This window comes from Cryptosporidium andersoni (assembly GCF_001865355.1).
Source record: "Cryptosporidium andersoni isolate 30847 chromosome Unknown contig_28, whole genome shotgun sequence".
NCBI classification, from domain to species: Eukaryota; Apicomplexa; class Conoidasida; order Eucoccidiorida; family Cryptosporidiidae; genus Cryptosporidium; species Cryptosporidium andersoni.
Window position 1 is genome coordinate 209,246 of NW_027122853.1, and position 22,371 is coordinate 231,616.

A 22,371-nucleotide genomic window follows, 5' to 3' on the forward strand; every position below is an offset into this window, starting at 1 on the left:
TTTTCTTGCACAATATATATTATCTGATACCTTCGTTATATTTTCGTACTACTGAGACAAGATAGCGGTTAAAACGAGGTGGGAATGGTGTGTGTGTGTCGATACCCTACACACGCACTGGGTAATATTTCAGTTAAGAACAAAAATTTCATATAATGAATATCCTTACTAGAACAAAATTAACAGTAAGATACAAAATATGAATACAAATAAGTTTAAATTAGAACTATATAGTATATACCCCTAAGTTTCTTCTAGAGAATAAAGATAGTTCATATAGCAATATAACAACAGAAACCATATAAATAGTTGTATAGAAATTGTAATATATAGAGAACTCGTCATAGAAATTAAGTAGCTTGTACTGATAACAAGAATAACTGGAGATAAAGATAATAATATAAGAGAGAGTAATGGTTGTCTTTCAATAAACTTTGATAATTTTAAGAAGATGAATAGTACACATAATGATGAAAAAGGTAAAACTAATGTTGAAATTGGGATATTCCAAATATATTTAGTAAGTAAATATAAAATAATTGGTATAATAAGTAAATTACTGAATTTATTACCTTTATGTAATTCATTATATAACCATATACTTAATGAAACAATGGAGAAAATAGTACAAATATAGCAAAAAATCCTTCCTGAGTTCAAATTAAAGTAAATGAAAGGAAATTGAATATCCCAAATATTAGGACATATATATTGTAATAATATAAGGAATGGAACAATTACAATGTTCAGTTCATCTACAGTTAATATGGGCTTACTATTTATTGAGTTTCCAATAATAAGTTTGCCATGTACATAGTGATACCAACAAGCAAAATAAAAAGGAAGTTGATATGATATAACAAATATATTTGTATTTTGAAAAAAACAATTTGTAAGTTTTTGGCAAATTAATCCTACTATAGAAGAAACAATAGAATCAACAGCATGGTCAATTAATTCACCACTGTAACTTAATATTCCAAGTCTTCTTGCTTGCTTACCATCAAGATTATCAATAATTCCATAAATACTCCACATAATAGATGCAATTACAAATGAAAAAGTTATATTTTCAGATGTATATACAATAATACCTGAAGATCCAACAAGCACTAGACCACATAATGTAATTAGATTTGGAGTAAGCCATGTTGGAAGATACATTACTAATAAATCACAAAAAGGAGAAACATAATTATCATAAAATAAGGATGTTGTAGGTTGATTATACTTATAAGAAGTATCTTCTCTATATTCTATTGGGGTTTGTACAGTAGATTTCTCTTCAGAAATATCATATAATTGACTCTTATATTTATTTTTAGTTATATCTTTATAATTCCCTGATCTCCTTATAACCTTTGGCATTGTTAAAAATAACCTTTTAGTTACATAAATAATCTCAACATCAGATAAAGGAGTAACTCAATAGTATGAGTTCGATACCTCATAGCGGTTAAGGTGAGACACAGCAGGTAACAGTACGTATGCATATGTGTTTATTGATCCTTTTTTATAATTATTAGGGGAAGAGGAGGGGAAATATTCAGGGGTATAAGATAAAGGATTATTGGTAGTTTAATAATTAAATTATACAATAGGTATATGTAAATATAACTAATTATAGTACTTTATAGAATATTCAACATTACAAGAGAAAAAAAGAGATATTTACAAAGAATTATAGGGATACAATGTAAATGATATAACTTCCATATTATTATTAGCAAAGATATCTTTATTATTATGGGAGGAATAATGTATCTTGTAAATTCACACACTGGCACGAATGATCATCACATATTCTCAAACATAATAATGAGAATAAGAGGGTAAAGCCAATAATGACTAAACTACATAATTCTACACCTATTGAACTGAGTAATAAAGATGTTAGAAATGAATTAAATAAAACTCCAAATGTCCTTCCAATGTATATAAGTCCATATATAAATGAGAAATATTTTACTCCAAATGACATAGCAGTAATTGGTGGGAATATAACAAAGCCAGCACCTATATGGAAGAATAATACTCCAAGTGTTATCAAATACACATAAGCATTCTGAATCTTAATAGATAAAAGAAGAATAAACATAAATATTAAACAAAGGATTGATATTATTCTAAAACAAAATTTCCCTTTATATTTATCTAAGAAATATCCATAAACTAATCTTCCAAGAATATTGGTACCTGCAGTTACTAAAGTTCCATATGTAGCTAATATATCATCTGATATTCCAATATTTACAATACCAATAACTTTCCACCATGATGCAAGAAAATGTACAAATTGTGAAAAAGAGAAAAATAGACAAAATATAACCCAAAATTGTTTTTCATAAATTAAACCCTTAATAATAAAGAGTTCCTTAGAAAAATTTAAATCATCCAGATCATTGGTAAGATTTTGTATAATTGGACTACTTTTATTATTTTCTATAATTAAAGTAGGAAAAGTATCTCTTTTCATATTATCAATTATTGGTAGATCAATAGATCCAGGTATTGTTGAGATAGTAGAAGTAGGGGTTGTTATATCATATATTTGTCTCATTGTATATTTAATACTTTCTTTACATTCATGATCAAAATATGAATTCTTATTTATAATATTAGAATCTTGTTTAAACAAATTATTTGAGATTATAGGAGATTCCTGTACTTCACTATATTTTATAGAAATATCATAGTCTTCATTAGGTTCTTTGAGAGTTAATATTGCTATTGCACATAGTAGAGAGATTATATATCCCATAATTGTAAACATATAAGGTACTCTCATTAAAATTTCATCTTGACTATAATACATTGAATTACCATCTATTAAATTTGGTATCATATTTAGTGGATTTACTAACCTAGTTTGTATAGGTGAAAATATTACTGGACTTAGAGCTAAGCCAGAAATAACAAAACTAGATACTAATCCCATATGATTAGGCCAATACTTAAAAGCACAATATTGTGGTAAATTAAAAGCAAAACCATCTGCTATACCAATAATACAACCAAAAGTAATTAAAAAACCGGTATATGATGATACTACATAAGATGCTATAAATGTACTTGAAGTAAATAAGAAGCAGGAGATATATAGAGAAAGTCTTACACCTAATTTATGATTAATATAACCTCCAAAAGGAAGCATAATTCCTAATAAGGCTACATTTAATGTATAGACCCACGATATATCAGTTAATGTTACTTTAGGGCTATTTGGATTTTTCCAACGCATATAGGAGGCAACATACATAGAAACATTACCCATTGAGTATACCATTCCAAGTGCAATATTTAGGCAAAAACCTCCCAATAAAGGAGTTAATCTCTTTATATTTATACTCATTTGACCATTCGCATACATATCTTTAATAAAGTACTTGATTCCAAGCATAACACTCAAAATATGGTAACCACCAACCCGCCCACAGAGCACAGGCGGAACTTTAGATAGACCCCCTAAGATTTCATCTTCTATTTATCTCCTAAAATTCCCTTTTTATTTCCCCTATTTCTTTTCTTTCCTTAATTTTATAGAATTTATCTACAAGGTGATTATTCTATGATTGTAAAAACATTATAAAGAATCTAAATAATCACACAGCTGTATGCAATAACAAAAAGATTTCAGTGTATCAGGGAAGATTGACTGAATGCTATAAAGATAAAAAAAAGTACACTAGAATATTTCAAATTTTAGTATAATTCGAAATTGTAATATAATGACAACTTTTTAAACAAAAATATTCAGATAGTCTATGACATTAGCCAAGGATTACTTAATATAACTTCAGGATTATATTCTCCATAATCAAATAAAAGTTCTTCTCCACAATATATATCTCGTTTAGCAATAAAAAATAACCTAGGCTTCAACCCAACATTGAGAACTTTAGATACTAAATTTGGCCTTTTACGTGAGTGATTAATTAAACGACCTGGTCCATAATCTTTAGTTTCATCTGTAGCATCAATACAATAATTCTTGTCATTATATTTAAAATAATACATGAAACATCCTTTATTCTCCTCTGCATAAAGTTTTTCTAATTTCTCAGCTTGGTGTAAATCAGATATTAATTGACCCTTATATTCAAGTATAAAATCATCTTTACGAATATTAGCACCAGCTATTACGCATCTTCCTTTAGTACTATCCATAGCAATAAGCATACTAGATCTAATATCTGATTCTAAACAAGTTTTGTATATAACTTTTTTCCATTTATCACATAAATTCTCTAATGAATGTCTAACCAATCTTAATTTAAAATCTATATAAATATTAATAAGTGACTGTTCATCACAAGGACCAGAGAGTCTATAGGATCTTCTAGACCTTCTAAAATATCTAGTATTATCTTCAATATTGGATAAACAATTCTCATCATTTATATTTGATATTTGACTAGATACAGAATTACCATTTACATTAACAATAGTGCTTTTCTCATCAAATTCTACATTAACTGGTACATTTGTTATATATGGTATATTATGTTCTCTAAAATAAGATATTCTATTGAATAATTCTCTTTCTAATTGTTTTTTAAGATAATTGAATTTACCATATTCTAAAACTTTCTCTTTTCTCTCCTCTGCTAATTTTGATCTTATTTTATAAATTTCAGGATGAGATTTTATAGCTGATTGTTTATTATCTATACTCTGTATAGATCTTCTACGTCTTCTAAAATTCCTTTTTGGAAAATCTAAAGGGAGAAGATTTTTAATTCCTGCATCTAAGTCACCTTTAAATATCCTTACAATATTCCAATATATAGTAGGACAATATTGAGAAAGAATTATATCCGAAAAACCTGTATTTGTATTATCTTCCATTTTAATCATATCTAAAGCATATCTTAATACTTTACAAAGTGTATCATAATACATTATACGATAATATTCACTTTCCCATTTACTTGTATGTTCTGATGGATACAATACTCTACATATTCTCCCTTCTTCATATTTATAAGTTTCACTACAATTTTTACAAGAGAATAAATCAATTCTATTGATATAAGGATAACACATACCAAAATTATCTTCATTTAAATTTGATATATTTCCATTATTCTTAGTTAAAAGAGGATCTGTTTGATTATTATTGTTTTTATTAATTAAGTCATCTTTCACTTCATTATCTTGTGATATATCCGATATATACATCAATATAGTACGATTTCTTGTTGCATCTAAACGTTTTAGGGCATAATGATAAGCATTTCTAATATGTAAAATACGACCTTCAATTAGACTCTTTATTTCTATTGAAGCAACTAGTGGAATATCTAAAACATTATCCCATCCATCCTCATCATAATCTTCCTTTTCATATTTCCAATATCGTTTCCTACCCTTGTTATCATCAACTTCCCTTAAATTATCAGCTTTTATTAACCATTTAGGTTCAATGACTGTCCGTACAGTTAATATTCTTTTTGATCTACTTGCTCTTACCATTCACACATATTATTCAAAATTATTGCTAATTATTGAACCTATAGAGAATGTGGGTTTTTTTTACATCTTTTATATTTATACTTATTAATATTTACCGGATGATTCGTAATAATAAAATTTTACGTAAAATTTATAAAATTCGATACTTACATAGCGCTCAATTAGCCGCCTTTTAATGTGGATACTCATTATTTAAAGCTTATAAGGAATATTACAATTATAATAAATATGGTCTTTATAATATTCTAATTATTAAATATACCTAATATCTAAAATAATATCTTAAGAAAATAAAAATATAACTAAGCTTTAGTATTATCACTTAAATATATACTATTATAGTAAATTTTAAGTTTACCCGATCCCCTTATTTTCTTAATCTTTAAACTATGTCTTCTGATATAATAGAGTCATAAAGTTGATAAATACATCTTAGTATAGTTGCAGTATGTTGCTCTGTCTTTGAACCTAATAAAGTGGATTCAATATCATAATTGTTTTGATGATGGTCATTAATATCAATATTATAATCAAGAATTTCTTGTTCATATGGTAAAGATAAACATTGCTGATAATAATGATAAGCTTCTTTAATATTTCCAAGTAAATGATGGGATATAGCTAGAGATATATATATATTTTGTAAAATATTAATTTCTGCAATAACTGGATGAAGATAACGATTATTTATAGAAAGACTTTCAAGACAATCAATTGCATTTCCATAATGTCCACCCATTAAATATGAAATAGATAAATTAATTGTAATTATATAAGAAAGTGGATTAGAAATATATAAAGTTGAATTATAATTCAAAGAATAATTATGATCTTGTAATATTATTTCAGATATAAAATGATGATCAGAATCAGTATTATAATTATTAGCAAGATAAATAAGAGCTCTTTGAAAGTAACCAATAGCAATGTCATATTTCTCTTCATAATATGAACATAAACCAAGAGAATTCTGTATTATTGGAAAATTTTTATTAATAAGTATAGCTTTATTAGCCCAAGATATACATTGATTAATAAGTTCATTAGTTTTTATTTCTTTTTCTAAATTAATTCTTTGTAAAAGTAGTGATATAGTTGATGTTATAGATAAATTAGCACTAGGGAATAAACGTACCATTCTACGAAAAATAGCCATTGCATCATCCCATTGTCCTAATGCTGCATAAATATTTCCCCATAGATAATAAGATGGAAATATGAGAAAATTAAAATGTATACTTCGTTTTAAACAATACATAGATGTTCGTAACATAGATTTAATATCTTGAGCCATTTTAGTCTTACCTAATTTAATATTTTTAATTGCACAAGAGAATAGATAACATCCTTTTATAAATAGATATGTACTAGCTATATTATTAGATGGAAATATTTTTTTATACCATGTATCTTTAATAGATAATAAATTATTTTCGCTACTTCCAAAATTACCTGTATTACCAGATGTAATACCACAAAAATTAGCACCATAATTAATATCATCTGCATTTCTTGCATAATATTTCGCATTAGCTAATTTTATAGAAAATACTAGATTCCCATCTTTACATGCTTTTCTAATGGTTTCTACTTCTCCACCACTTTTTCTAAGCATAATTAAGAATGCTTCAAGTAAAGCTAAATATTCATTATCTTCTCCAATTGATTTATATCTATATATATTTGCTTCAGTATATATTTTAGATATTATACATATCCCAAATATTTGAATAAAATTACATAAAGTATTTGAAGATAATTCGAAATAATTATATTTTGAATTAAATATAGTTGAAACATCACATAAATTAAGATCATTTTGATTTTTAAATAATATATTCCATAATTTATATCCAGTAATATAGGCAGAATTTAAGTTATATGATGTAATAAAACGATTTATATATAATGTTGCAATTTTAAGTCCAAATTCTGAATATCCTTGTTGTGCAATATTAGTTAATATTTGAAAATCATTAATAGTTTTCTGTGAAGTTAAAATATTATAAGTATTCTTTAATATTTGTATATAATTATTATTCATTGATATCTTAGATGAAACACCTATTGGAGAAGTTGGTAATAAACGTTTTTCTTTCTTTCTTGTTGGTGAACTAGCACGAGATGTCATAAGAGATTTTGGTGAAGTTATTTTATTTGTTAATATTGTATAAGGATGAATATATTTAGATATCCAATTTTTATCAATAGATTCAATAGGCATATTTATAAGATTTGAAACAATTGAATATTTTTTGTTATCAGAACAATATGGTAAAAATAGAAGATATTCTAGTGCTTCTATTGCATATATAGATTCATATAGAGCTGTTTCATATAATAAAATTGAATGTTCAATATTTCCTATAGATATAAATGCATCTGCAGCCATTGTGTGTATTGTTGATGAAGTTAGTGGATCATAATTAGATAAATCCATACTTGATTCTATTAATGAAAGACATTCTTCATATTGATGTACAGAGTATAAATATTGTGCTTCCAAATATAACTTTTCTGCAGAATTACTAATCTTATCATTAAATATTTCAATATTATCTTCATTATTCACTTCATCATTATCTATATTATGAAGTATAGAATATGCTGCTAGATATTGTTTATCTAGCATATATAATGAAGCCATATTTAGTAAATATTTTGTAGTTTTGCTATCATTAGATTTATGTATTTTACAGTAATTCTCATCTAATAATATATCTAAATAGTCACTTTTATTTTTTTTACCATAATTATATTTCAAATTATTTTTGAAATTTTCACTAGCTTGATTAAGTTCTAATGAAAAAAGAATATCATACCAGAATATGCATTGATTATAATTTCCTGAATTTTTACATGAATCAATATAGTCATATATATTACTACTAGTTATATCCATAACTTCTAAAGTATGTCATAACTTTTTATTTTAGATTTGTATATAATTTTCTTTATATTAAAAACATGAGTCTACTAATAAGAAAATATTGTGGGATATAATAATTGAAGCGGTTTTACTTATTAATTCCAAATATCTTTAATATGTTTACCAATATTTTCACAAAATATTCCATTATAATTAATGAGAGATCTATTTTAAATACAATAAAGATCTAGCAACTACTTAAATATAATTAACAAGAAAAGTTTGTTTCCTCTAGTAATTTCAAATATTTATATAAAAAAAAAGAAAAATATATATATATAATATATATATATATATATATATATATATTAATAATTATTTAAATTGAGTTATATAAAGGTATCTTATTTATATTTTAAGGTTTAAGGTTTTTTTTTAATAATATTTAGATATGATGTATTTTTAGAAAATTTTTAGATTTGCAATAATATATTAATAGATTAGACTAAAATATTTCTTATTAATAAAAGTATACAGATATATTATGTCTTAAAATTAGTTATATTATTGTTTATATTTATATAATAAATTTATCCAATATTATTTATAACTTATATTCTTAATAAGTTTATATTTATATTACATATTAATTAAATATATACTTAATCTCTTCTCTAATATAAAGAATAAATTAATCTTGAATATAAAAATTTATGAATATGAACTTTATATTTATTATAAACTAGTAACTTGTAGAATAAATTTAGAAATAATGATATTACAATATTTTATTTAAGTATTTAATATAAATAATAATTTACAAGAGAATTATTTCAAGATAAACTATATATATTTATATATGTAACTAAATTTACAAATAAAATGATAAAATTCAAGTTCTTATAATATTCATGTTACTATTTAAAAATTTGGAAATATTTTAATATTATTATTTGGATTTATTAAAAATTCGAAGATTTATAAAAATAAGCTGATTTAATTTAAAATATTTTTATAAATTTAGTATTATTAATAAAATATGAATACTTATACTTATTAATATTAATTATAGTTGGATTTATTGTTTTTATACCATTCTTAAAGATTAAGTATCAAATATATATATTTATTGAGATTCTAACAATTAATATTAAATATTTAAAGAATTTACCATGTAATAAGTATTTAATTTTTTATATTGACTTTTGAAGCCTATATTACTATTTATTATTAGTATATTATTAAAAAACTAAATGATAAAATGATTAGTATTATGAATAATATATAATTGATAAATAATGAATTTTTTATTATAATATATATATATATATATAAATTATTATAGATTTAAGGGGAAAAAATAATATTGAATTATTTACTAATATAAACAATATAATAAAACACTAATTATAAATGATTTTATTTGAACATATTTATAGGAATTTATATAAAATTTGAGAATTTACTAGTTTTAGTTTTATTAAATAATAATTGCAAAAATTTACTATTTACTAAATTATTTGACTATTTTTTGAAATATTTCCAATAATATAATATTTATTATATTAAAGAATTTTCTTTATATAATAAAAATTGGTTTTGTATCACTTAATAACATTTTACTAGGGCATATTGGACATTTAAAAAAGTCTTGATTTTTATATGTTGAAATTTTTTGTAAACATTTTGAGCATATAACATGTCCACAATTAAGCATAATTGGAGGATTTATAGGATATATCATAGGTTCTTTGGAAATTGTACATATGAGTACTGAATGAAATATAAATTCTTTATTTAAATCAAATTCAATTGGTAGGATAGTAGTTCGAATTATATTTGTTGAATATATATTGCTAGATTGATTTAAAACAAAACTTAGTGGAGGTAAAATATTATTATTATTATTAGATGTAATAATATAGCCAAGTATTTTAGGACTAATAATAATACCAGTAGCCAAAATAACAGTTAATGGTGAATTTAAAGGTAATTTATTCCACATATTATATAATTGATCTAAATTAAATATATTTTGTTTAAGATATGGTGATTTTATAATTTTTTTTTTATTTGATTCTTGGATTCTTATATTAGTTAAATATATAGAATTTATATGTTTATTATGAAAAGATTCTGTAGATTTTGTTTGATCTTGTAATAATATAATAGAAGAATAAATAATACGAAATGATTGAGACATTTCTTCATAATTTTTTTTTGATAAAATTTGATCTAATTGTGGATATTTTTCATTTAAATTAAGAATATTATTTGTTAATGTTTGGTTTTTATAATAAAATAATAATGATAATATCAAACGTTTAATAGAATGTGATTTATATTTATAATGAATAGAGAGTTTTTCTTTAGCATATTTTATTGCACTATTTATATCTTCATTTTCAATAATTTGACAAAATTTGATTTCATGTAATCCATATAAAAGTTCAATATATTTTAAATAATAAGGTTGTAATAAAATTTGTTTAAGTTGATTAAGTTTATTTTTATTATTTTTAATTTTTTTTTTTTGTAAATATTCAGTATTAACTAATTCATTAACTATATTATCCAAATAATTATTTGTTTGTTTATTAACATAATTTGTATAATTTTGAAAATTTTGAAAGATAGATTCTAACCATATTAGGGCTTTATCTACATCTCCATTATTAATTTCTTCAATATACTGAGTAAGATTTTTGAATGCTTGTACAATATTTTGCGAATATATATATTTATTTACTAATTGATGTTTATCTTTATTTTTATTAATATAATTACTAAACTCTTTACAATATATTTCATTTAAATCAAAATATCCGGAATGTATAAAGTGCATAGAAATTATATCTGCTAATAATTTATCATCAATATTTGTATTATATAAATTATGTTTTTGTAAGAATTCTTCAATTTCTATATCATCAATAAAACTAATTTCTATTAATCTTCCAAATTTTGATAATTCTGAAAAATAATTTTTGTAGGCTTGAGATATAATTTTAGATGGTATTTCTGACTTTGTCCAATTTGAGAAAATTTCAATTTTACATTTTGTTTTATTATTTATATTATAATTATTATTTATTTGAATAATAAAATTTCCACTATTGAATTCTACATAATTTTGATTTTGTATATCTACATTTTTTAATTCTATTCTCAAATTGTTTAGTTCTTGCATTGTATTATTTAAGGTAGATATAATTAAATTAAAAGATTTTTGTAAATTTATTTTTAATTGAATAGCCTCTTTCAATATATTTTCCATTTATTTATTTAAAATAACACATCTAATATAAATTTTTTTAAATATAATATACATTAATACTAGAATTTCAAAATAGTATAATTTAGGTTGCATGCATAATAGGCGCTAAAGTGGGTATAGACTTTGCATGTAAAATGAAAACATTTTTTTATATTTGAAGATATAATTAGAAATTTTTTAAATAAAAATAATAAAATTATAATCCTAAAATATAGGACAAAGTTAAATTTAAGGCTTGTTTTTTTTCATAATCATAATAATTGAGTCTGATACAGTAGAAACATCTAGAATTGTCCAATTTTTATTACAATCAATAGTGAGACATCCATAATTTTCATTATATATAACTGAATCAAATAATGACTTTTTAAATTTTTTGGAAACATTAGTATTTAACCATATATAACATCTTTCTTTTCCAGTAACAATAATTAAATTATTAGTACCTTGACCAAATTTAAGAAGTTTTATTGTTTTATCTTCAATTAATATATTCTTGAATACTTTCTTTGGCAAAGGAATTTCTTTATACATAACTTTACTAATATTACTAATATCATATTCTTCTTCATTAATTGAATTTTCAATTATACCTGAATGGACTAATCCCCACATCCATAATTTTCCTTGTTCATCAATAGCACAACTTGTTGTACTACCACAAATAACTTTGGTAATTTTCTGATGATCAAATAATTTAATAGATGGTAATATAAATTCAGCTAGAGGTATTGGGAATTCTACAATTTTTTCTTTAGAATTTAAAGAAAAAAATTTATCTTTTTTGAAACTATCTATGTATCTGAGAATAAGTTTAGGTGATATAAGATTAGGAATACTTGATAATTGATTAAAATTATTTTGACCCCAAACCCAAACTAATCCATCAGTATCTAATCCAACTGAATGAGCTTCTCCTAAGGATATATCACTCCATTTAATAATTTTAGTCCTATCAAAATTATATGTATGATGATAAAGTATAACTATATTTCTAACTTCCATAGGACTTTCAACTTTTTCAATAACAAATTCAATACAAATTTCTTGAGGTATTTTTATAATTGGTAATTCATCCTCAGTTTCCCTTAAGGCTAATCCAACTTGACCAGCTTCATTACTACCCCAGATATATAGTCGACAATTTATATCAATTGCACTGCAATGAAACATTCCAGCCGATATTTTTTTAATTGGATAATTAAATGAAACTAATGATGGTATTGAAGTAGATTGAAGATTACCTGTACCTAAACATCCATCTTTTCCATAACCCCAAGTAAATACTCTACCTTTTGAATCTAGTATCATTGTAAAAAATGCTCCACATGTTACTATAGAAACAGGTTCTGTTAATTTTGAAATAGAATATATTTTTTTTGGATATGGTATCATTTGATTATATTCATTAATTATTTCTCTATGAATATTCTCAATATTAGTATAATTTATATTTAAATTTAAATTAGAATTTTGAGTATTGTGAGCACATTGTCCATATAGATTACTACCCCAAGAGAGTAGAGAACCATCTTTACAAAGTACAATTATATGATTTAATCCACAGCTTATTTTTTTAAAAATTTGTTCTTCAATTTTTAAATTTAATACTATATCTTGGATCTCATTTTCTGATGAATCCAATTCTATTCCCATATTTTTATAGATACAATTTATATCATATAAATTTGGATATAACTTACATTCTATTTCTCGAAAAATTGATATTCTTGGAGGACCAATACCTAAATATCCAAGTTTATTACTTCCAAAAGAAACTAGTTTATAATTAGATTGTCTTTCATCAGTTATACTGAATTTGTCATCTTTAAAAATATTATTTGCATAAATTGGAGAAATTAGAAGTCTAAATAAAATATTGAAAATTTCAAATTTGATTAACTTTTCGAAAAACGCCAATTTATTATTAGATTTATTACCAATTTCATATGGATTAATTGGTAACCATAAAACAGGTTCCATAATAATATGATGAAGTGTTTGATATTTAATATTTGAAAGTTCTATTCGAGATATACGATGGATTTTATAAATAGACTGAATAAAATCTTTTAGTTTAAGTTGTTCATCATTTCTATTTGAATGTCTTATAAGATCTGTATTCTTAATTTGTATAAAAATCCAAGACATTACATAATTCAAACATAATTGAATAACATTTCGTTCTTCAGTTTTATACTTTTTGTTAACCATATAATCTAATATATCTATAATATCTTCATATCCTATAGAACCCAAAATATCTACTTTAAATATAATTTCAATATATCTACCAAATATTAAGTAGTATTTAGGGATTTTTTTACTATCAATTAAGAATATTTGTTGAGGCCATCTTCTAAATGATGAAACTGAAATATTAAGTAAGTTACGATTATTTTCGTGGGTATTGTAATTAAAATATAAGATTAATAAACAAGATTTAATTAAGTAACAAAATTGTCCAATATCTTCTGATAACAAGATTTGTTGGGTATCTATTGATTCAAATAACCATGAAACAGAATTACTTGATAAAGAAAAACTTGAATCTTCAGGCCATATACATATTTCTAATTGTCCAAGATCTTCAATTAAAGTTTTACCATTTATGAAACTGAAGATATCATTATAAACAATAGAATTAATTTGCTTAAATTTATTATTTATAGAAAATGAATAATTTTCTAATGATAATTTCATTAAAATTGGACTACTTTTAACAGAAAGTGTACCTGGGAAAGTATAAAATATTAATTCTTGTACTTTATTTATAGATGGTGTGATGATATAAATAAATTCTTCATCTGGATTACTTTTTAAAATAGTATCATTTTCAATTAAAACAAATGGTACTTCAAACCAATTTTTAGTTAAATTTAATAATTCATAAAATAAAATCCTGAGTCTTTTAATAATATTTATATCTGTTACTAAAATTATATAAATATCTTGAATAAAAAGATGTTTTTGTTTGGTTTTAAGCTTAGAAAGAACAAAAAAGCCAAAGTTATAGAGATCATCCAAAAGTTTATATTTGTAATCGCATAAATATTTATATTCATTTAAATGTCTCAATATATAAAATAACGAGATTTCTGAGTATTGTATTATTGTCTGCACATTAATTTCTAAGTGTATGTAGTATAATTCACTGCTATTTATTGTAGATAGTATCATCTGGAAGGCATCCAATAGATGTCTACAACATGTAAAATTCTCTGGTTCCCTTAGTTCACTTTTTAAAAGTTGATAAGTAAGTGGTAAAGATATGTTTCTATATTTTTCTATTATTTTAATAATAAAATGGGGTAATTTATTGTTTTCATAGATAATCTTACCATTCAAAAATCTTCTGCTTAAACTATCTGAAAAAGATATATTATAGTTTATTTCAATACTAGTTTCATTTGTCGAGTTTCCAATTTTATGATTTTTGACAATAATAGGACATTCTAATATATAATTTCCATAATTAATGGTTAATGTATCCTCCAAATACCAATCTAATAGCCTCAGTGTAAAAGTTGAGTATATATAATCTTCAAAGGGGCTTCTAAATATTCCAATTTCATCCTTACGTAGCACTCTTATACAAGAAGCAAAAGTTTGCTTATCAGTAGGTAATTTAAGTGTAGTATTATTATAGTTCTCTATCCAATATATTTTAGGGTTATCTATATTCAAAGATATCCAAATTTCTGCTTTAATATATTTTGATATATTTTCCAAGTTGCTTTCTTTAATAATTGAGTTTTCTAGTAGGGCTACTTTAGCAACACAAAAAGGGGGAGGAGTTTTCCAATATTTAGATTTATTATAATATAGAACTTTCTTTAGTATAGGTACTCCCCTTATAGTCGAAAGTGGAATTTCTATTTGAGGATTTAAATAATCTAGAAGAAAATTTGCAGTAATACATAGTAATTCACCAATTGGAATTTTTTCTACTTTTTTACAAGAATAGTTATAGCAGGGTAACATCAAATAATCGTAATCTCTATTTTTATCTAATGTCAATATATCTTTAATGTACAGTTCCCAGCACATTGACATGAAACATCTTACTAACCATATTCTATGCCAATCTCTCTTTAGATATGCATTAGATATCAATTTTATCCATTCATTTTCATTTTCCTGAGAGTTCCTAATACTTTTTTTAAGTTCTTCAAATAACTTATTCCAAGAATCTTCAAAAAATGAGGAAATAGTACCACACTCTAATATTCCAATATGTAATATTTCAGATTGATTTTTTTTTAAATTGCTTAGTATTTCTGGTAATGTTTCGTAAAGTTGTGGAATTTTAAATGTAAATGGATGCAGAGGTTTGATGAAGCAAATATCTTCTATATCATTAGTTAACTCTCTTCTCTCTTGATTACCTAACTCTTTGTTATCTAAACATTTTTCATCTATGGAAACACGTCTAAATAAATTTCTCAACTGATTCATTAGTTACATTCTTTTTCCCAGGATCAGACCATTTAAAGCATGCTACGTGGGGGCATGGGACCTACGCAATATTTTGTTACCGGTACCCACATGGAAGAAAAGTTTCTTTTGCATTAAAAAAAAAAGAACTGAATATAATACTACTATAGACTCAATAACACATATAAAAAGAAATAAACTGAAGTTTTAATAAGATTAGAAATTTCCCCTAAACTCTTAATGAGTGATAAAAAGAGTTCAATTAAAAGATTAAATAGACTTCTCACTAAAGTGTTCTTGTTTATCTATTCTTGAAGTTATATTTTCTGCTGTAGGACTAAGTATAGGACTATCCTCCAGTAATGTAATATGGTTGTCAAACTCATTGTCTTCAGGAGTAGTGTTATCATTTTGTGTAATTTCTTGATCAGCTACCTGTAATTCACATAGTAATGGAGAATCATTATCTTTAATTGAAGAAAGTTGTTCATTGATAGTAAGTAAATATGATGGACTATCTAATACATATGGATCCATATCATTATTTGATTTTACCAAGGAAGTTTTAGTAAAGTTAGATGAAAGTACATGTGTAACATAGTAATTAGTATCACAATTAGTTATTATTCTGTACTTTTGTATTGGCATGATTAGTAAAGCAAGACCAATAATTTGTTTTGAAATTGCTGCCATAATAAACTCAATTTCAAGAACAAATCTAGTTCTAGGAGTTGTTAACCATGGTAACATCATACATAACACAATGAATATAATAATAAATATTGGAGTTAATATTTCAACCACTTGAAGAGCTGTTCTTCTCTTTGTTATAGTGTATACAAATGATACTAAAAAACTGAGGAATGGAATAATAGCAATAACATAGGATCCTTGTATTATATATATAATAGAAATTGTAAACTCAATTGTCATAAGAAACACATGCCAATCAAGTAGACAGAAGCGTGTAAATACAAAGTATATTGGTGATTGTGTTATATGTGCTTCATCATTTATATATATTTCATGTACTATTTTATGACCAGTTGATATTGTAAGTAACATCCATAATGTTATAAATAATGTAAGAATAAATTGAAATATCATATAAGAATTGAGTATATTGTTAAAAATTGGATTTTTATTTTCATTACTGGAGACATAATTCCAAGATATAACAGAAGCCATTATTGCTAGTACCCACAACATTATAGCATTAGCTTGACGATTTAATTCACTACATCTATAATAGAATATGAAAACAGATAATACCAGTGCTGTTACTCCTAGTATAGCATGGTCAAGTAACCAGTCTATAATTCCTAAAGATAGAAATACAACAGAAAGAACTGTTGTCAATACCCTCATTGCTGGAATTTTATCAAAAATAAGTGGAACTGATGATAGATCTTGATAATCTCTTTTAACTTCATTTGTCATCTCCAATTCTTTAAGTATAGTTATTGAAACTTCTTTTATTGGTTCTTGGAAAATCCCCTCATCCATTTCAGTAGGACTCTTATCAATCACACTTCTACTATTGCTATTAAACTTTGAATCGTTTTTTTCCATTTTATCATGTGCAAAAAATACAGAACCTTTCTTCTGTCATAGTCCCAAGCAGACTAAAACTCCTCTTGTGGTACTAATTTACTGACGTGTAATCCGCGCCCCCCCAGATGCATGCAACCTACATGAGTCTATAAGCATAAGTGGACATAGTTGTGATTAGATTATCTTGAAAGGTAATCCAAATGAAAGTGGTACTATTTAGAAATGAATATTTATATCATACTAGACATTAATAGTATCTACATTTGTTTGTGTCATGCCACAAAAGTAACAAGCTACTATGAAGAGAACTTATTCAGAAATTTCTACAGCCACTACTTCTGTTAAAAGATAGTATTCGCCTTTGGAATAACAATAACCAGTGTACTATCTTATTGGACTTAAAATGAAATCACCTATTGAGCGCGTTCAAGAACAATCATAGCTTCATCCACTTTGTTCTTTATTTCAGTATCTGAATTGAGAATTTCAAGAAGCTCATTATTATCCATTTCTAGCATCATACCAGTAATCTTCCCAGCCAATTCTGGCTGGTATTGAGCTATAATTGGGAACAAACGTTCACCCAAAAGCTGTTTCTGCATACTTGGAGATGCAGTAGCTAAAGTACTGGCAGTTAAAGGAATATCACTTTGTGGGATCATAGGTACCGGAGATATCCCTGAGGGATCCATATTAACTAAACCACCTGGGATCATATCAACACGCGGTTGATCAGATGTCTTTATGTGAGATGGGAATTTGAAACTTTGTTTAGGTATTTGCACTTGGTGTCCATGTGTAGGGCGACTCCCACCTTGTCCTTGCATATGCCTATTGTGAATACGTTGATTATTACCTCCTGTACGGATATTTTGAGCTGGATTAACAGACTGTGGTCCTGTTTGAGGAATAGATCCATTATTAGGTGGAATTCCATTTACACCAGGATTATAACCGACAGATTGAGCTGTCATTTGAGGAGGTAATGCTCCCGTCCCATATGGTATACGTGTTGGATTTGGACGCCATGGACTTGCCATTACACCTTGACTTGGGAAGGAACCAACCATAGGAGTGCGATTATGTTGCATACCTGCAGTAGCTGCAACAGCAGGGTTACCTGGAATAAAATACATCTGAGGGGGAGCTCCAAATTGCATTGGAGCTCCATGAACTGCAGTAGGTGGACCAGGAGGGATTGTACCAGGTCTTAGTACTGGTGGTACTGTACCTCCACGGATTCTCTGCTGGAGTCTTAGAGCACGTTGTTCTTTACGTTCATGTAATCCAACATACAATGGTTTACCTCTTACTAATTTAAGGTGCATCTCAGTTATAGCTTTTGTAGCCTCATCTGGAGATAAAAATGAGACAAATCCAAAACCTCTAGAGATACCAGATTCATCAGTCTTAATGCTAACAGAGGATATTGTACCGTATGGTTCAAATAATGCTCTCAGATCAGACTCTGTCATTGATTCTGATAAATTCTTGACATATAGATTTACTCCTTGGTATCTATTCTGACTTTCACGTGCGGCCTCATGCTGTGATTTTAAAACAACTTGTCTTTCATTTCTCTTCTGAGCTCTAGATACATACAATCTATTTGGTTGTACATCAAAAGGTACTGAATTTTCTTCATCTGAATTCTTTTCTACATTAGCTTCCTGTGGATCTTCCTTATCACTTCTTTGTTTGTAGTCATTTGACTCGACAGTTTCATCAGATGACTCAGTATTTGATGATATTGAGGATGAACCGTCATCCTTACCAGATTCCGTTCTTTCACTATTATTACCATTCAACTCAACTCCTAATGGTGTAACTAAAGCATTATGAAGATTAGTAACAGCCTTCTTTGCAGATTCAGGATCTTCAAAATTTACAAAACCAAAAGGTCTACCTTTTGAGTCTGATTGGAGAGCAAGAGAGCTAATCTTACCATATGCTCCAAATAATGTGTGAAGAGTTTCCTCGCTCCATGTTTTGGGGATGTGTTTAACATATACATTAGTAAAAGTCTTATCCTTTTCTGAAAACCTCTCAGCTTTTCTTTGGAACTTCCCCACATATATTGGTCTGTCACCAAGTATCATACCATTTAATCGTGCAATTGCTTCTTTAGCACTTTCAGGGTGTTCAAAATGTATGAATCCATAACCTAATGAATTACCCTCTGAATCAGTTGCAATTTTGCAAGACATAATATTACCAAATAGACTAAATGTATCAAATAAAGTCTTATTATCAATAGATTTGTCGAGATTCTTCACAAATACATTACCTTCATTGTTCCTTCTAGATGCAGGATCACGTAGACACCACATAATCCTACATGGGCGTGAACGAATACAAGTAAAATTCAAGGTATCTAATGCTCTCTCAGCATCAGCAACACTATTGTAGTTAACATATGCATATCCCAAGCTTCTTCTTGTCAATGCATCACGACAAATACGGACTGAAGATACAACTGCAACACTATTAAAAATTTCGTATAACATAGTCTCTGTAACATCGGGATCCAAATCACCAACATATAAGGAAGCACTCACTTGCACAATATTATTATTAGTACTCATTTTTTTTTTTTTTTTTTTCAACAATCTAATAGAGGAAATAGTCCAATGATGTTAGTATGAACAGGAAGATTGGCTAATTTACAATATATTAGATCAGAAAATCCTCTTCTAAGAAAATCAGGAAGTGATGTTCAAGTTGTCTTATTTCATACACCCAACCTTTGACTAGCCACTAGGTCTATATAAATTATCTATCCCTCCAACTACATTTGATATATACTAATGTATACCTAATATCAATTGATTATGCACTGTAAGAGTAATATGCGGGTGGAGAGATATCATGATAACATAAGTACTGTTAGTATACATATAGGTAAATTAAATGTTTAATAGTTAATGTTAATATAGGTATAATATAAATAAAAAGTCAGTACTTGACATAATACAAGATACGTCTACCCAGTACCTGAGACGGTGTCTATAACTACGCATAACGCGCCAACAGTGTAGACAACATATAACCGCCTTTAGTGGGGTGATGGTTTAAACCCATCTACATAGAAATTCCTGGTTATTTGTGGAAGGGTAATTTTACAGCCTTCTAAATTCTTATCTACTACAATTTGACATGATAACCTTGATGTTTCACAAAGTTGCGGTGCTAGATCGAGCATGTCCTCTTCTCTTTCACATGGAGGAGGTATCAAGTCATATGTCTTCTACAAAAAGTATCTAGTACTTCTATAATATTTAGTATAAAAGGAAACTTACTTGATCCAATATCACATGACAAGTACAACAAGCTAACGAAGCTTCACATGCACCTTCAATATCTAAGTTGAAGTGCTGAGCTGCTTCAAGTAATAATACTCCAACAGGTGTCTATATTCATATTAAATTAGTAAACTTATCTTATAAAGCATGGGGACAAGTTATTTACCTTAAAAGTCCTCTCTTCACCACTTTTTAAAATAAATGTAACATTTCTATAAATATAAAGTATTTGAGATTATGTAGATAGTTTCAATATAAATTCACATACACCTTAGGTATCGTCGGATCTGTCCAAGATTTCCCACATACAGAAGAAAAATTCATTCTTGATAAAGTAAAAAGGTTTCTTGACATTGTAATTCTGCTTATATAGTTCTTTATACTGTTTAGAGTATTCATTATAAAATAGGATCCTTATAAGCTTTCGTGAGAACTGGATGTGTTGTATTTGGCGCTAAGTAGTTTTAGAGCATTAAGATTAGATATTATCTTTATATTACTTTAGCATTCTATTTACTAAATTATCCATCTTTTCATCTTTACATTTTAATTCATGGAGTTTTGACTCCAAATCCATCAATTAGTGATTCTGCAACAGATAAAAGTGTTGTAGCCTCTCCCCAACGATATTTATCCGGTGTTGAAGCTATACATTTTGTTACAATATTAAGACAAGAAACAAATTCGAAACATGCAAATCCTAAATCTCTCATTATAATTAGTTCTCGAATAAGAATATCAACGAGAACATGAAAATCAGTAGTTGAGTATTCTAGAATTTTAAGACGTTTTAGAGCTCTTATTATATCACTAAGAAGCAGTACAATTTTTGATCTCACATCCAAAGATGCAATTGAATGTCCAAATGTACTATTATTATTAAGAAAGATTAATATACATTGCATAACAATATTACCATGTTTGTTTGTTATTATTTGAACTATAGGACTATCTATACCATCATATTGGCTTGATAAATAATCCAAATATGGTGTAGATTTCACTTTTAAGTCTTTATCATCACTTTTTTCATAATTATCTTTAATTGTTGTGTTATTTTTATTTTTATTCTCTGAAGATTCTGTTCTTCGAACCTTCACATAATTCATTTTAGACCATTGATAGTGTTCTGAAGCTAATTTATAAAGTCCAGTTGTCATGTTAAATATATTTGAATTTGACAAATGATCTTGATATATTTGAATTGCGTTTTGTTCATTATTTGATGATGGTACAATATTATAGTGATCTTCAAATAATGGAATTATTGGGGCTCGTATATCAATACTACTTTTTGTACAAAATCTTACATAACTTGAAAGAGTCCTAATTAGATGATCAATTATTGAATTTATATCATTTTCAGTCAAACCTGTAGTCATATTCTTCCTAATATATACTTCCGTGTAATACCGGTAGATTTATCACGCATGTAAATAGCGCGTTGTACTAAGTTA

The 22,371-nt window shown here is 26.1% G+C and overlaps 10 protein-coding genes across 10 annotated transcripts; all 10 read right to left on the reverse strand.

The window, feature by feature from the left end:
- Window positions 1–243: 243 nt before the first annotated feature.
- On the reverse strand, window positions 244–1,368 carry cand_010420 (ethanolaminephosphotransferase; the record flags this gene model as incomplete). The annotated part of the gene is made up of 1 exon (XM_067211281.1): window positions 244–1,368. The coding sequence occupies one exon, from the start codon at window positions 1,366–1,368 to the stop codon at window positions 244–246; it is 1,125 nt and encodes a 374-aa protein (XP_067068130.1).
- Window positions 1,369–1,744: 376 nt separating this feature from the next.
- On the reverse strand, window positions 1,745–3,400 carry cand_010410 (major facilitator superfamily transporter; the record flags this gene model as incomplete). The annotated part of the gene is made up of 1 exon (XM_067211280.1): window positions 1,745–3,400. One exon carries the CDS (start codon window positions 3,398–3,400, stop codon window positions 1,745–1,747), a length of 1,656 nt encoding a protein of 551 aa, XP_067068129.1.
- Window positions 3,401–3,762: 362 nt separating this feature from the next.
- On the reverse strand, window positions 3,763–5,475 carry cand_010400 (SET domain-containing protein; the record flags this gene model as incomplete). Its single annotated transcript, XM_067211279.1, has 1 exon — window positions 3,763–5,475. The coding sequence occupies one exon, from the start codon at window positions 5,473–5,475 to the stop codon at window positions 3,763–3,765; it is 1,713 nt and encodes a 570-aa protein (XP_067068128.1).
- Window positions 5,476–5,857: 382 nt separating this feature from the next.
- Window positions 5,858–8,377, reverse strand: cand_010390 (TPR repeat-containing protein; the record flags this gene model as incomplete). Its single annotated transcript, XM_067211278.1, has 1 exon — window positions 5,858–8,377. The coding sequence occupies one exon, from the start codon at window positions 8,375–8,377 to the stop codon at window positions 5,858–5,860; it is 2,520 nt and encodes an 839-aa protein (XP_067068127.1).
- Window positions 8,378–9,923: 1,546 nt separating this feature from the next.
- Window positions 9,924–11,621, reverse strand: cand_027250 (uncharacterized protein; the record flags this gene model as incomplete). The annotated part of the gene is made up of 1 exon (XM_067212953.1): window positions 9,924–11,621. One exon carries the CDS (start codon window positions 11,619–11,621, stop codon window positions 9,924–9,926), a length of 1,698 nt encoding a protein of 565 aa, XP_067068248.1.
- Window positions 11,622–11,849: 228 nt separating this feature from the next.
- On the reverse strand, window positions 11,850–16,079 carry cand_027240 (regulator of chromosome condensation family protein; the record flags this gene model as incomplete). The annotated part of the gene is made up of 1 exon (XM_067212952.1): window positions 11,850–16,079. The coding sequence occupies one exon, from the start codon at window positions 16,077–16,079 to the stop codon at window positions 11,850–11,852; it is 4,230 nt and encodes a 1,409-aa protein (XP_067068247.1).
- Window positions 16,080–16,328: 249 nt separating this feature from the next.
- cand_027230 (uncharacterized protein) lies at window positions 16,329–17,630 on the reverse strand (the record flags this gene model as incomplete). The annotated part of the gene is made up of 1 exon (XM_067212951.1): window positions 16,329–17,630. The coding sequence occupies one exon, from the start codon at window positions 17,628–17,630 to the stop codon at window positions 16,329–16,331; it is 1,302 nt and encodes a 433-aa protein (XP_067068246.1).
- Window positions 17,631–18,025: 395 nt separating this feature from the next.
- Window positions 18,026–20,197, reverse strand: cand_027220 (polyadenylate-binding protein; the record flags this gene model as incomplete). The annotated part of the gene is made up of 1 exon (XM_067212950.1): window positions 18,026–20,197. The coding sequence occupies one exon, from the start codon at window positions 20,195–20,197 to the stop codon at window positions 18,026–18,028; it is 2,172 nt and encodes a 723-aa protein (XP_067068245.1).
- Window positions 20,198–20,667: 470 nt separating this feature from the next.
- On the reverse strand, window positions 20,668–21,238 carry cand_027210 (2Fe-2S ferredoxin; the record flags this gene model as incomplete). Its single annotated transcript, XM_067212949.1, has 4 exons — window positions 20,668–20,859; window positions 20,912–21,022; window positions 21,081–21,126; window positions 21,183–21,238. 4 exons carry the CDS (start codon window positions 21,236–21,238, stop codon window positions 20,668–20,670), a joined length of 405 nt encoding a protein of 134 aa, XP_067068244.1.
- A 227-nt stretch (window positions 21,239–21,465) lies between these two features.
- cand_027200 (uncharacterized protein) lies at window positions 21,466–22,296 on the reverse strand (the record flags this gene model as incomplete). The annotated part of the gene is made up of 1 exon (XM_067212948.1): window positions 21,466–22,296. One exon carries the CDS (start codon window positions 22,294–22,296, stop codon window positions 21,466–21,468), a length of 831 nt encoding a protein of 276 aa, XP_067068243.1.
- Between the last annotated feature and the right edge of the window lie 75 nt (window positions 22,297–22,371).